The 13,698-nt window shown below is 43.0% G+C and overlaps 1 protein-coding gene across 1 annotated transcript in view; it reads left to right on the plus strand.

Moving 5' to 3' along the window:
- Positions 1-2,524: 2,524 nt before the first annotated feature.
- Positions 2,525-13,698, plus strand: part of WDR92 (WD repeat domain 92) — a 122,220-nt gene continuing 111,046 nt past the window's right edge. Inside the window, exon 1 of the mRNA XM_030558374.1 lies at positions 2,525-2,752. Coding sequence (XP_030414234.1) covers positions 2,750-2,752 — 3 coding nt within the window. The 5' untranslated portion in view covers positions 2,525-2,749. The remainder of the gene's footprint in view (positions 2,753-13,698) is intronic.

A 13,698-nucleotide genomic window follows, 5' to 3' on the forward strand; every position in this document is an offset into this window, starting at 1 on the left:
AAATGACATCAGTGTAACTGTTTCTGCATGACTATTCTTAAGGGATATCACTATGGTAATAGTTTATATTTATTTTCATAACTCTACCTCATTTATCAGAACTGTGTCATCTTGTACTGACAGTCAACACAAAAAGTTCTGATCTACACAGCAAATGCCATAAGGTGGCAGCTGTAACCTACAGCAGCTAAAGGAATGCAAAGTAAAGCCACTTTACTTAATATTTCACTTTACCTTTCATAAAGTCTTTCCTAATAAAGCATCAGCTGGCCTACTTAGCACCTTACAGTATAAATAGGTCATTTTCTGAGGGCCAATCTTATTCATACCAGCAGTCACTGTCCTAAAAGCTGGCCCTTAAAGGGCATTAAGGCTCCATTCCCTGTATTATTTTGCAGTTATATAGCACCACTCATTACAACTAATTTGTAAGTGCTTCAGGGCAGGGAATGTCACTTTGTAAAATGCCATATAAATGATAAGTATCAGACATGCATGCATCCGACAAGTGGGTATTCACCCACAAAAACTCATGCTCCAAAATGTCTGTTAGTCTATAAGGTGCCACAGGACTCTTTGCTGCTATATAAATGATAGTGCTATATAAGCACTTTTAGGCAGAATGCCACTAGTTAGATGATCCCTCACTCTCACATATCTTGGGAGACAGACCTGTCCTTGCTTACAGACAGCCCCCCCCAGCCTGAAGCAAATACTCATCGTCAACCACACACCACAGAACAAAAACACTAACCCAGGAACCTACCCTTGCAACAAATATCTATTCTCTGCCCACACATCTATTCAAGTGACACCATCATAGGACCTAATCACATCAGCCATACCATCAGGGGCTCGTTCACCTGCACATCTAACAATGGGATATATGCCATCATGTGCCAGCAATGCCCCTCTGCCACGTACATTGGCCAAACCGGACAGTCTCTATGCAAAAGAATAAATGGACACAAATCTGACATCAGGAATCATAACATTCAAAAAGCAGTAGGAGAACACTTCAGCCTCTCTGGTCACTCAGTAACAGACTTAAAAGTGGCAATTTTGCAATAGAAAAGCTTCAAAAACAGACTCCAACGAGAAACTGCTGAACTTGAATTAATATGCAAACTAGATACAGTCAATTTAGGCTTAAATAGAGACTGGGAATGACTGAGCCATTACACACATTGACTATTTCCCCATGTTAAGTACCCTCACACCTTCTTGTCAAACCTTCTGAAATGGGCTATCTGGATTATCACTACAAAAGTTTTTTTTTCCTCCTGCTGATAACAGCTCATCTTAATTAATTAGCCTCCCAGGGTTGGTAGGGTAACTCCCACCTTTTCATGTTCTCTGTATATATCTCCTCACTATATGTTCCATTCTATGCATCCGATGAAGTGGGCTGTAGCCCATCAAAGCTATGCTCAAATAAATGTGTTAGTCTCTAAGGTGCCACAAGTACTCCTGTTCTTATTAGTTATCCACTAACTCAGTAACATTAGTTTTGCATAATTAATTGTATTAAACATCAAAGACACACTGAAAGCACTTGGCTAGAAACAATACAGATACAGATACAATATTATTTGCTGCTTTTCAGCATGAAGACTCCATTGAAGTGTTACCATAACTGGTGGTGTGGATGGCAGCCAATAACACAGGATCAGCTATCCCACCTTATTTCAGAGTAGCAACCGTGTTAGTCTGTATCTGCAAAAAGAACAGGAGTACTTGTGGCACCTTAGAAACGAACACATTTATTTCAGCATGAGCTTTCTTCGAAGAAGTGAGCTGTAGCTCACAAGAGCGCATGCTGAAATAAATTTATTAGTCTCTAAGGTGCCACAAGTACTCCTGTTCTTATGTCACCTTATGTGCAGCTAGCGTGTGGCGGGGTAACCACCTCTGCAGCCCTCTTTGTTCATTGGGTTTGCCCAGAAAGGCAGAGGAGGCAAGATAAACCATCAAGGGGGCAAGCGGCGATAGTTGTCGAGAACATGACTCTGTGTGGCACAGGGATTAGTCCTTCCCTCCCCAACGTTAACCAGGACATAAGACAGCTCAAAAGGCAACGGCTTGAGCCCCACTGTCTCCAAAGGGTCCCAGGCGAAGATTTGGGCAGGGACCAGGAAAGCCTCCCCTCAGGCCAAGAGGGAAAAGCAGGTAAAACAGTAGCACAGACTTCCCTGCCCGCAGGGGACTCCTGTCCTCAAGTCGAGGGAGCTGAATGTGGAAGTCGGTTGGGGTCAGGCTACGTGCCCCACCACGGGCCCTAGAGCGCTGCAGCACCACGCGGGCCCAGGAAAACCGGCCCCCAGCGGAAACTCCCGCCACTAGCTGCGGGAACCAGCGGCTGAGACGACCCACTTCCCCCTCCGCCCAAGGGCTAACCCAGATCCCGCCCTCAGCCTCCATTTTATACACCCCCACGTGACCCACCTCAAACCTCCTCCGGCTGAAAATAAATGACGTTCCGCGCAGTCCCCCCCCTCCCCGCACGTATGCAAATTAGCCCCTGGTGGAGGGGGTGCCCGGATGTTGGCTGCTCCGCCCTGTGCTGCCGCTCGTCGCTCGCTCTTCTTCCCTCCCTCTCGGTGAGGCTGCGGGTCAGCGCGAGCCACTGCAGCGAAACGGTCGGCGGCAGCGCGAGCGGCGAGACTGAGCGGGCGCGGCGCAGGCGGCCACTGAGACCGGCACTCGGCGGATCCAGCTGCGCGGAGACTCCCAACACCCACCCGCCACCATGGTGAGCAGCCCCCGCTTCCCCTCCCCCGCCCGAGCCCCCTGCACCGGGCCCGGCAGAAAATTCCAGACCCAGCCTCGTCCTGCGGCTCTGGGGCAGAGATCGAGAGGGAACGGGGACAGCAACGGCCCTTCGGAGCCCCCCCGTCCTGCTTCCCGCGGGACCGGGCCCTCCCCCGCCGCTTATCCCCCCCACCCCAGCTACCTCCGTGCCTGGGCCGCCTCCAGATCCCCCCCGGTCCTCTCCCCGCGTTCCCCGGGCAGCCTCCAGGTCCCGTGTTCGCCATACCGCCGTGCCCAGGCCAACCCCCGATACCCCCCCGTCCGCCTCCGGATTGTCCCTCCCTCCAGGCCCGCGCCGCCTCCAGCTACCCCCGTTGCTTCCCCCCCCCCCCCGCCCAGGCCGCCTGCAAATGCCTCCTCCCACATGACCCCCCCACTGTCTTTTCCTGCCACCCTGTCAGTAACAGCCCAACCCCCCCGTCCTAATACCCCTGTCACCCCCCTCCACTCTCCTTCCCTTCTCAGCCCCCGTCCCCTTGTTATCCTGCATCCGCACTCCGCTGCTCATCTGCCTTTGTGCCCTCCCCTCCACTACCCCCAACCTCAGTGTCCTCAGGCCCTCTCCCATCTCTGCAACAGGATTGAATCCTAGACCGCTCTTCATCTGTGTCCCAGATGTGGACCTGCGTTTCTCTGCCATTGCTCAGTGGTGCTGTTCCGTGGTGGTGATTTTGCAGCCTTGCAGGTTTTTTTTTTTTTTTTTTTTTTTTTTTTTTTTTTTTTGCTTTGGTGCAGCAGCGTTTGCTTTTCATGTGCAGGCTCGGAAGGCTACGATGTACGTCGCCCATGGCAGGAGGCTTTCTAGATTATACAGACTTGATTGCTCAGAGTTGGAAATCTTACAGTAACTGTAATCTACATGTATGTTTTCGGATGTTGTAAGACTGTTCACAATATATCACGGTGTGCATGAAGGGGTTTTCTTTTTAAAATCATAGCGATTTAAATTTCCCTTTTACTGCTGTAAAATTAATCCAGGCATATGGTATCCTGTGCTGTAGTATTTTACGTCGACACTAGGGGTGTCTCCTACTTACCACTGGTGCCAAGAAATCAACGCCCTTTTTAATAAACATTTATTTTATCTTAAAATATCCTATATCCCTGGCTGCAGGGTGACTTCTGTCAAAGTTTCAGGTTTGATATTGGGAAATGTATGCAATTAGAGCTATTCATTCCCAGTTCTTCTTCCCTTATGTGCAAAACCAGCTGGTTTTCACCATTGCATGTTAAATCTAGCAGTACACATGAACCAAAAATGGATTTCCTTTTGTTTTTATTTTTAAAAACACAATTGCCAACTTTCCTGGATACAGCAAAGCTATGGTAGAAAATTATGCTGCATATTTTGACTGATCTTTTAATTGCGCCTTTACCTTCTGTTAGAAATATTTTGTTAGGGAAACATTTTGAAATATTTAGAGGCTTGCTTTGTTTAGCAGTAGCTTTCCAGAACTACAATTCAAAACATTTGAAATATCAAATGGTTATCCCTTTTGTATTCTGAAAAAGTGGTAGTAAAATCAGTGCTTAAAAACGAAACAAACTTTTACTACTTGAAGCCATGTTCCCACTGCAGTGCTTCCAGTTGTACGTACATCTAATAACTGAACTATACATAGCTTTCGTTACATTATAATTACGTTGATACGTTAAAGCCAAGGTTATATGAGAAGAATTTCTTGAAGGTTTCTCTGATGCTTATTAATGTGCACAAATTGCAAGAAAGAGTTCATGAATGGTGAGATCCATTTTAGTGCGTCTGTGAAAGGTCTTTATACTCACCCAGAGGCCTCGTCCAGACTAGGGGAGGAAAATCGATCTTAGATACGCAACTTCAGCTACGTGAATAACGTAGCTGAAGTTGAATATCTAAGATCGAATTACTCACCCGTCCAGACGGCGCGGGATCGATGTCCGCGGCTCTCCGTGTCGATTCCGGAACTCCGTTCGGGTTGATGGAGTTCCGGAATCGATGTAAGCGCGCTCGGGGATCGATATATTGCGTCTAGTCTAGACGCGATATATCGATTCCCGAGCAATCGATTTTAACCCGCCGATATGGCGGGGTAGTCTGGACGTGGGCTAAGTGTCACTGCCTTGCTAGAAACTTGTGCCAGCATAGTCATATTGGGTGAGAGTGTCTTTTTTATGACACTTTTATAGCAGCAAAAACCTTAGTGTATATACAGCTATGCTGTTAAAAATACTTTTTGCTGGTATAGTTTATTTTGCTGGGGGAATTAATATAATACACTGTACTGGGCAAAAGCACTTTATAATTTTTATTTATTTATTTATTGCCAGGATAAGCTGCATCTACACTAGCAGTCCATGCAAACCTTTTGTGGTGTAGACTTGACTTTTAAGTTTGAAATTTGGATAAAATTTAAGAATAGATTAATTTGAGAAATCAAGATCAGCATAATTTAAACTGCCTTTCATTTTTAGTAGGAAAATGAATATACTTTGTGGTAATTTAGATGCGTTCACTCCAAGAGACCAAAGTCTTAATTTATATAAACTAAGATCATGTCTTATTTTTCAGTTCTAACTTTTTTTTTTTTTTTTTTTTGGTAATAGGATGATGGTTTTTGGAGTTTGAAGTAACATTTCTCTTGTGTTCCTGTAGGACCAAAGTACTGGCACTTATAGTAAACAAGCTGAGGTGAATGTATTGTTGTGTGTATGATAGGTAGATTTATTCTAAGATTTCATAGATAGTAAGGCCAGAAAGGACTGCTGTGATCATTTGGTCTGATATCCTGCATAACACAGGCCATCGGACTTCCTTTCAGGTTTGAACTAGACTCTATCTTTTAGGGGAAAAAAATCCAGTTGTGTTTTGAGATATATTCTGAATATAAACATTAATGAGAGTGAAAGTAGAACCACAATTCTGAGGTATATTGAACTTGTTAGTATAGCAGCTTATTTAAATATTTTTCTAATGGGCACCAAAATACTACGGTGATGGGTGTATTACAGATTGCTTGAAGCAGTGTACACACTTTATTTAACAGAGTTTGAGCTAGACAATATGGTCTAAGAGAAAAATTACTTTAATCGCAGGGAAACTTACTGGGGAATTCTATAAAAGTAAACTATCTTTGTTTTGGGCAAACATGTTGTTGGGACAAGTTATTTCTGATAGCTCCTTGCCCACAGGGACATGGTTTTTCTAGCTAGTTTTGAGCTTTATACCTGGAGAACGGGAAAATAAGAATCATCCAGAAGTCTTTTAACTGGATGTAACATAATATGTACATGCTTCTAGTGAGGGAAGAAAAATTCAGGACATTGCAGCAGATCGTTAATTTAACTCTTGCATTCTGTAAAATCTGGACCTCATGATTGTCTACTCAGAGATTATGCCTAACTTTCCTCTGGAGGTGATGTGTCTACCATAGACCATCACTTGAATATGCTGGCTAGCAGTAGAAGAGAATCAATCAATTAGGGGGTGGAGGGTCTAGAGTTCATGCAGTGAAAAATGGTAAGTTTAAGTTATTAAGTAAAATAACCTTAGACTTGTGTGAAGGCATTTGCACTTTTTATCAAAGGTTTCTTATTTTGAAGATTACTTTTAAAGGGCATATTTTCTGAGTTTTGTGACTAGAAAGTAAATTTTGCAAAGGAAAGAAAATGAGGATTATGCTCTTTACATCATGATGTCCAGAGAAGGAATGAAGACTTGATATTAAAATAAAAAAAAAGTCAACTTGTTTTTTATATTAGAAATACGGGTCCTTATCTAGGCCAGAACATTTTAATGACTGTAGAGCTAACTGAATGGTAACATCACAAAACTCCAGAGAGTAAAAGCTGAGCAATTGAGGGAGAGGGATTTTAAGTCAGTGTTTGAAACTCTTAACTTTTAACACTTATTTAACTTCCATGGCTGATAAACATTTGGATAAAGAAAGTCTTTGTGATTTAAAACCCTCCTTCAGTTAAGGTGTTAGCAGGCACAGTAAGCATCAGACTTCCCATAGATTTGGCACCAAAATCAGGAAAGGACAGACTTGACCAGGGGTTCTCAAACTGGGGGTCAGACCCCTCAGGGTTGCACAGTTATTACATGGGGGGTCACGAGCTATCCGCCTTCACCCTGAACCCTGCTTTGCCTCCAACATTTATAATGGTGTTAAATATATAAAAAAGTGTTTTTAATATAAAAGGGGTGGGGGCCGCACTCAGAGGCTTGCTATGTGAAAGGAGTCACCAGTACAAAAGTTTGAGAACTACTGGACTTGACACTCCAGATATTTCTAAGGCTCAGTGGGGAGCTATTGAAATCAGGGAGGCTTTAAAGGAGTATTTTAACAATGAACCACAGTAATATATGTTTCTGTAATCCATTGAGCCAGGCAGTGTTTTCTTGCACTGTAATATGAACTTTCTCATGATCGTTGTGTATGCACTAATGTAACAGTGCAAATGCACCTATTGGCACTGTCGACTTACATTACATCACTGCTCATCCACTATTGTAATTAAACTGCAGTTGCACGTCCACACAATGCTCTTTGTGACGGTGAAGCGTGTCCACAGTAGGTACTCTTGCATTGACAGAGAGAGCAGTGTGCCATGGGTAGCTATCCCACTGTGCAACTTGCAGCCATCTGATACTGCATGTTCTGGGAAGGTTTTGCAGTGTCTCACGGGGATGGGCTAAGCGTTCCATTATGCAGTTTTCTCTGTCCCATCAATCCATGGGCTTCCTAGTAGATTTCATGGCACTTGTCAACAGATCCTGTAAACACATGGCTGCCATCTATCAGAAAGCATGGATCCTGCAGTGCTCTCCAGTATTTTGGTGAGTGTTATGAACGCAATGCACCTGATCCTGCAGGATTTAATGAGCTGTGAATCTGATGATGACATCGTGGTGTCTGCCCTGCTGTGTGCACCATGGACAGAAACCATTCAAGATTGCCGTTGCCATTCATGGAGCAGCTGCACACAGTGGACCATCAGTTCTAGGCTCAAGAAACAAACATTGAGTGATAAGATCACACTGTTACACAGGTATGGGATGATGAGCAGTGGCTACAGAACTTTTGGATGCGCAAAGCCACCTTTCTGGAAGTGTGTGCAGAGCTCATCCCTACTCTCTGGCACAGTGACACCAAAATGAGAGCTGCCCTAGTGGTGGAGAAGCGAGTGGCAATTGCAGTGTGGAAGCTGGCAATGCCAGACTGCTACTGATCAGTTCCGAATCAGTTTGGAGTTGAGAAGTCCACCATGGGCTTTGTAGGGATGCAAGTTTGCTTGGCCATTAATCGTTTCCTGCTATGAAGGACTGACACTCTGGGCAGTGTGCATGAAGTAGTGGATGGGTCTGAGGCAATAGGATTCTCTAACTGCACGAGGCAGTAGATAACATGCATATCCCCATTTTGGCCCCAGACCATGTTATGATGGAGTACATCAACAGGAGGGGCTACTTTTTTATAGTACTGCAAGTGCTTTTGAGCATCAGATACTGGGGCTATTAGAGGGGCTCAATGGGGAGCTGGTCGAATCGGGGAGGCTCTGAAGGAGTATTTTGATAATGAGCAAAAGTTGCTTATGTTTCTGTAATGCATTGAGCCAGGCATTGTTTTCTTGCACTGTAGTATGAACCTTGTAATGATCGCTGTGCGTGCAGGAATGCAACAATGCAAATGCACCTTTTGACACTGTCTTTGAATTTTAGCAGCAATCTCCATATGTAAGAAACAAACAAAGATTCATTCACTTTCTATAAGTACATTTTTATTCAACAGTCATGCAAACATTTCTATCTTCTGGAAGGAACAGGAAAATTGAGCACATTTCCCAATGAGGCTTTCACAGCTGGGTGTATGTCCAGCTGTCATTGTGAAACATCTCCCTTGGGTGGAGTGCCTGGGGTACTGCAACGACCCTGGAATGTGTGGGGAGCACTTGGAAGGCAGGTCTGTATGGGCTGCAGGAGGAGGTGAGCATGGACGTGTTCCGCCTGAAGTTCAGTCAAGGACCTCAGTATGTCAGCTCCCTGAGCCACTTTATCATCTGCTTCTGCTCGTGTTTTCTGTCCTGACTATCCATCCGCAGTTTATCATTGATAGCATCTCTCCATGCTCTCTACTCGCAATACGAAGCACCAGAGGATTGCAGCACATCCCGGAACACATCTTCCTTACTTCTCTTGTTTCATCTCCTTATCAGCCTGAGCCACTCAGCTAGTGTGCAGGAGGAGACCCTCAAGGGCACATTGACAGATGGTAAAGAAACAACAGACAGAGGCACTATTGTGAGTGCAGTTACACTCTTGATCCAAACAAGTTAGAAATACAACTTTTTCACTTTCCCTTGGCAGGCATTCAGCATGGTGGGAGCCCCCGCCCTGTTGAGGTAGCCTGGAGGGTAGGGAGTTTCAGTGGGGTATCACTACAAGCACAAAGGGCTGCTATTCTGAATACTGGCACTGTTTTCCACAGGCGAGAGTGATAGCTGGTATCTCACTCCTGAGGGTAACCGAGGATGCAGGGGGGCAGCTTCTGCATGTATGTGGCAGTAGACTGGGTCTGTATGCTGCTCACATATGTGCTTATATGGTGCCTGCCAAAGTAGTTGCCGATTGGCACAGCAAAATTTCCTACAGTGACGGCAAAAACAAAACAGCCCTCCCAATAAACCTTCGGTAGAGGATTGCAGATTACTTCCAGGAAAGTTTCCTAGAGATCTGTGTGAAGGATTCCCAGAACATGCCGGTGTACATAAAGAAACTTTTCCGCAGGGCTCCTTCTGCCTAACTGCACAGGGAATGGGAAGCAGAAACAAACTTTACCTATGTTGGTTATTTCAGTCTCTCTCCTACCCTGATTGAAAAGCAGAGCATTACCTCATGTGTCCCTGTAGTATTGAAGCACAATGAGAACTTATCGGAGCTTCCCTATCCTGCATCAGGCGTGCCCAAGCCAAAGTGCTGGGACTAGGTATATCCCTCTGGAGTAAAAAAGAGGTCCTGGCTTGCCACGCCACTGGATATCCCTGTTACCTGTCCCCCATCCTCCTCCAGTTCCACATCCTCATCCACCATGTTCTGGGGTTCACTCCTCTGGCCACAATCTCCAGACTCCCCCCCAAACTATCCACAGGACTTGTGGAGGTGGGGGTCACTGCCGAGGATGGTGTGAAGCTTTGTATAGAAGCAGCATGTCTTTTGTACCACACAAGAGTGACTGTTGGCCTGCCTTGTCTTTTGGTATGCCTGCCTCAGCAACTTGATTTTTTTGCAAGCACTGCTGCATGTCCCTATCGTACCCCTTCTCCTCCGTGCCTCAAACAGTCTGCCTGTATATACCAAAGTTCCTGCAGCTGGAGCAGAGTTGTGACTGAACAGCCTCCTCTCCTCCACAGACCCAACAGATCTGCCACCTCTGGTGTATTCCAGGCAGGAGCACATTTGCTGTGGGGAGCTGGCATTGTCAGCTGGGCAGATGATATGTGAGCTCTCCATGCTGAGCAAACAGAGTAATTTCAAAAATTCCTACGGTTTTAAAAAGGGAGGAGTGCATACCTGTGTACCAGGCTGCAAGGCAGCAGAGTTCAAACCAATGACCAGAGCAGTTACGATTGGCATTTTGGGACACCACCTTGAGGCCACTTAAGGCAACATAATGCAGTGTCTACGCTGACACTGTATCGCTCTAACTACAGTGCCCTAAGCACTGTGCCTCTAGTTGAGGTGGTTTTATTACGTTGGTGTGGCAGGAGAGTTAAACTGGTGGGAGGAGCATTGCAGTGTGTACACTTCCATAGTTAGGTCAATGTAAGCTGGCTTATGTTGACTTAACTTTGTAGTGTAGACAAGCCCTTAGAGTAAAAAAATTAGCAGAAGAGTAACTACTTGTAATTCTTCCCCCTCACTCCTGCTTTTCTAGTCTTTATATATCATTAAAAAATCCTACAAAAAAGGTGTGCGGGGCAAGATGTCCAGTTTATTTAAAAATCCTTTGCAAGTCACCTTCAATTTATGTACTGCAAATTTTAAAAGGAACTAACTTGTAAAGATTGAAAGCTTTGTATCATCTAACTTCATACGTTAATTGGATGTCTGAGCAACACTTGTCTGGAAGGATTGTAGAAATGAGAGGGTTTTTTGGTTTGCTTTTTATTCAAGGGCTTATTTATATTATGGTGACTAGCATCCATGAAGCACAGAATTTTGTAACTCTCTTTTACTTCTAGTAAAAAATTTTCTGTAGTTTCCTCCTATGATTTTTTGAGTGTTACTAAAGAAAATAGCAAGAGAATAGTGAGTTAATGCAGATATTAAGTGTAGGTGATAAGCAAACTTTTGATCCATTAATCAAAGTGCTTACAGGTTTCCTTTCCAGTGAAATAAAGCAAAACTTTTATCCATAGTTAAATTTTAAAAAAATAATTAAAAGCACTGTCCACAATTCTGATTTCAGTTTGGGGAGTCCTGCATCTTGATTCTCCTGACCTCTTTCTCTCCTTGACCCTACTTCTTGTGATCTCTTTCTGTGAATTTCTCATGTAGGAGAGTTAGCCTAATTGCTCTCTATGATCACGCTGTTCTTTGTTGTTTAGCAACCAGTTCACTTAGTGGTATGTTCCCCCATTTTTCCACCCTTTCTCTTGTTGGTTTATATGCATTTTTTCCCCCATGCCTATTTATTTCTGTGCATTAGCTCTCCCCACAGAAAGACCCCAGAAGCAGAGGTGGTTGATTGTGCTTTGCTTCCTACACACTAGTCCTTCCTCAAAAGCATCAGCAGGAGCAGGGAAAGCACTACTTTGCGTGAAGCACAGCCATGATCAAACTCCTTTGCTTCTGGAGGCGTTCTGGGGGTGGGAGAAAAGATTGAAATGAAGGTTGAGGAATACACTGAGGTAGAGATCTATATGTTAACTAAAAGAGAGGGAAATAGAAGTGCTGCTGCTCATTGGATGTATAGTTGAAAAAGTTTAAGCAAACTTTCTTGATGAAACAAATGGACTGTATTAAATGCGGATTCTTGATGATTAAGGTGAAAGGATGGAGAATAAGTATTTTAGTAAATATCACAAAGATTTGTATGGAGTATAGTTTTAGCTGTGTTGGTCCCAGGAGATATTACTTCATCTACCTTGTCTCTCAAAAAGATTTGACATATCCAATGGAATTTGAGAGATCTAATGCACTAGATTTAACAGCTCTATTTCTCTTCCAACTACCGTACAAGCTAATCTCATAACACTCTTTTCATTTTGTAAAAATTGTCCTCATTTTATAAATGAGGAAACTGAGACAGAGAGGCTAAGTGACTTCTCCAAGTACATAGAAATTACTGTTGTTCTTTAGATGTTAACATTGTTATGTGATCCTGGTGCTGAGATGCATTCCTAGCTCTGGAGAAAAATAACAATGCTAAACCAAATGGCCCAGTAAGAATTTGAGGTCTCAGAATTTACAAATCATGAGGGCTGAAAATGCAACTTTTGTGCCATTGGAAACCTCTTGTTTTCTGCTTTCCAGTGGCATAAGACACGTGACAGGCTGTTAAACTTTAAAATAATACATTTCATACTACCATCTTTTTTCATTTTACATCCAACATGGCTAACCCGTAAAGTGACCACTTTCTTTGAAGACAAGATCTAGAAACTAGTGTTTTACATTGTGTGAAAACAATTTTGTATCCAAGTTGTCAGTAACCTAAAGAAATGATAACTCTGACAGTTTGAGGTCTGTTTTAAAAAACAACAACAAAAAAACAAAAATACCTTACTGAAGTGGGGAAGAAGCAGAGCTAGATGAAAGCCAAAGTATGTAAACTTAAGGTCTGATGTTTTGTGACCACTCATAGCTAGATAGACTTCAGTTGGACCTGGAACAATGACTAGAGAATTTAAGTTCTTTCTGTTCTAACAGGATTAGATTTCATGATGTCATGGCTTCCAGTCTTGTGCTTGGATCACTGGGTCACACCATATATCGTAGAGAATTTATGGATTATTTTGGTCACCAGAAGAAATAGATATGCATGATAGCAATAGAAATATTGTACCTTTTTGTTTTTACCAAAGTCTGTTAACATACATAATTTCCTAATGGGACTAAATTTACTTTATTCTGTGCGATGGAGTGAAAACAAGCATTTTTCTAGATTACAGCCAAAAGTGTCTTCATGAACAGATCAATATTACATTCTAGGCATGGGTTGTCTGTGAGTTCTTGATGAAGATATAGGGCTAAAATACGTTTCATAGGAATGAAAAAAGCTACCAAAAAAAAAAAGAGGAAAATATCTGTGCACCTCAATATTAGTGAATTAAAAATACTTTAAAAGTGTTAGCTGCCTAGTGTCTAAGATGACAAAAAATTTCAAAACAAGCAAATGTTATGCATAAGAGAAGACAATATTTGCAGATTTGAGATATTGCTGTTTTCCTCTTTCATTCACGCTAACTTTAAGACCATAGAAATTCTCCTATGCAGTTTCCCAGCTTTTTGTCCAGGTTAGCTCGACAGCAGTTTCTCATATCAATTTGCTTCACACAGTTCCTGTTCCTTCAGATAAGGAACATTTAAAATGGTCACCATGTTCTTAACTGATCTGGAAATGGTGATATGTATGGCATAAGTATTCTTTCGCTTCTTCTGAACCTCATTTTCAACCATGTGTTTTCTAAAACTTTCACGTATGGTTCATTTTTTCTGGTTCTTAGTGTTTTGTGTGCATGCAAAGTTTAATAAAAATGGTTAATCTGTTTCTGAGTAAGAATGGAAAAAATATTCCTCCTAGTTAAAATGATCATTTTTGTAACAACTGGACAGCCAAAATGGTTGGAGGGTAGAAAGCTAATTTTTGGTGTTTATGCATTTCGCAACAAAGATAATTTTTTTAT

Source organism: Gopherus evgoodei, chromosome 3 (assembly GCF_007399415.2).
Source record: "Gopherus evgoodei ecotype Sinaloan lineage chromosome 3, rGopEvg1_v1.p, whole genome shotgun sequence".
NCBI classification, from domain to species: domain Eukaryota; kingdom Metazoa; phylum Chordata; order Testudines; family Testudinidae; genus Gopherus; species Gopherus evgoodei.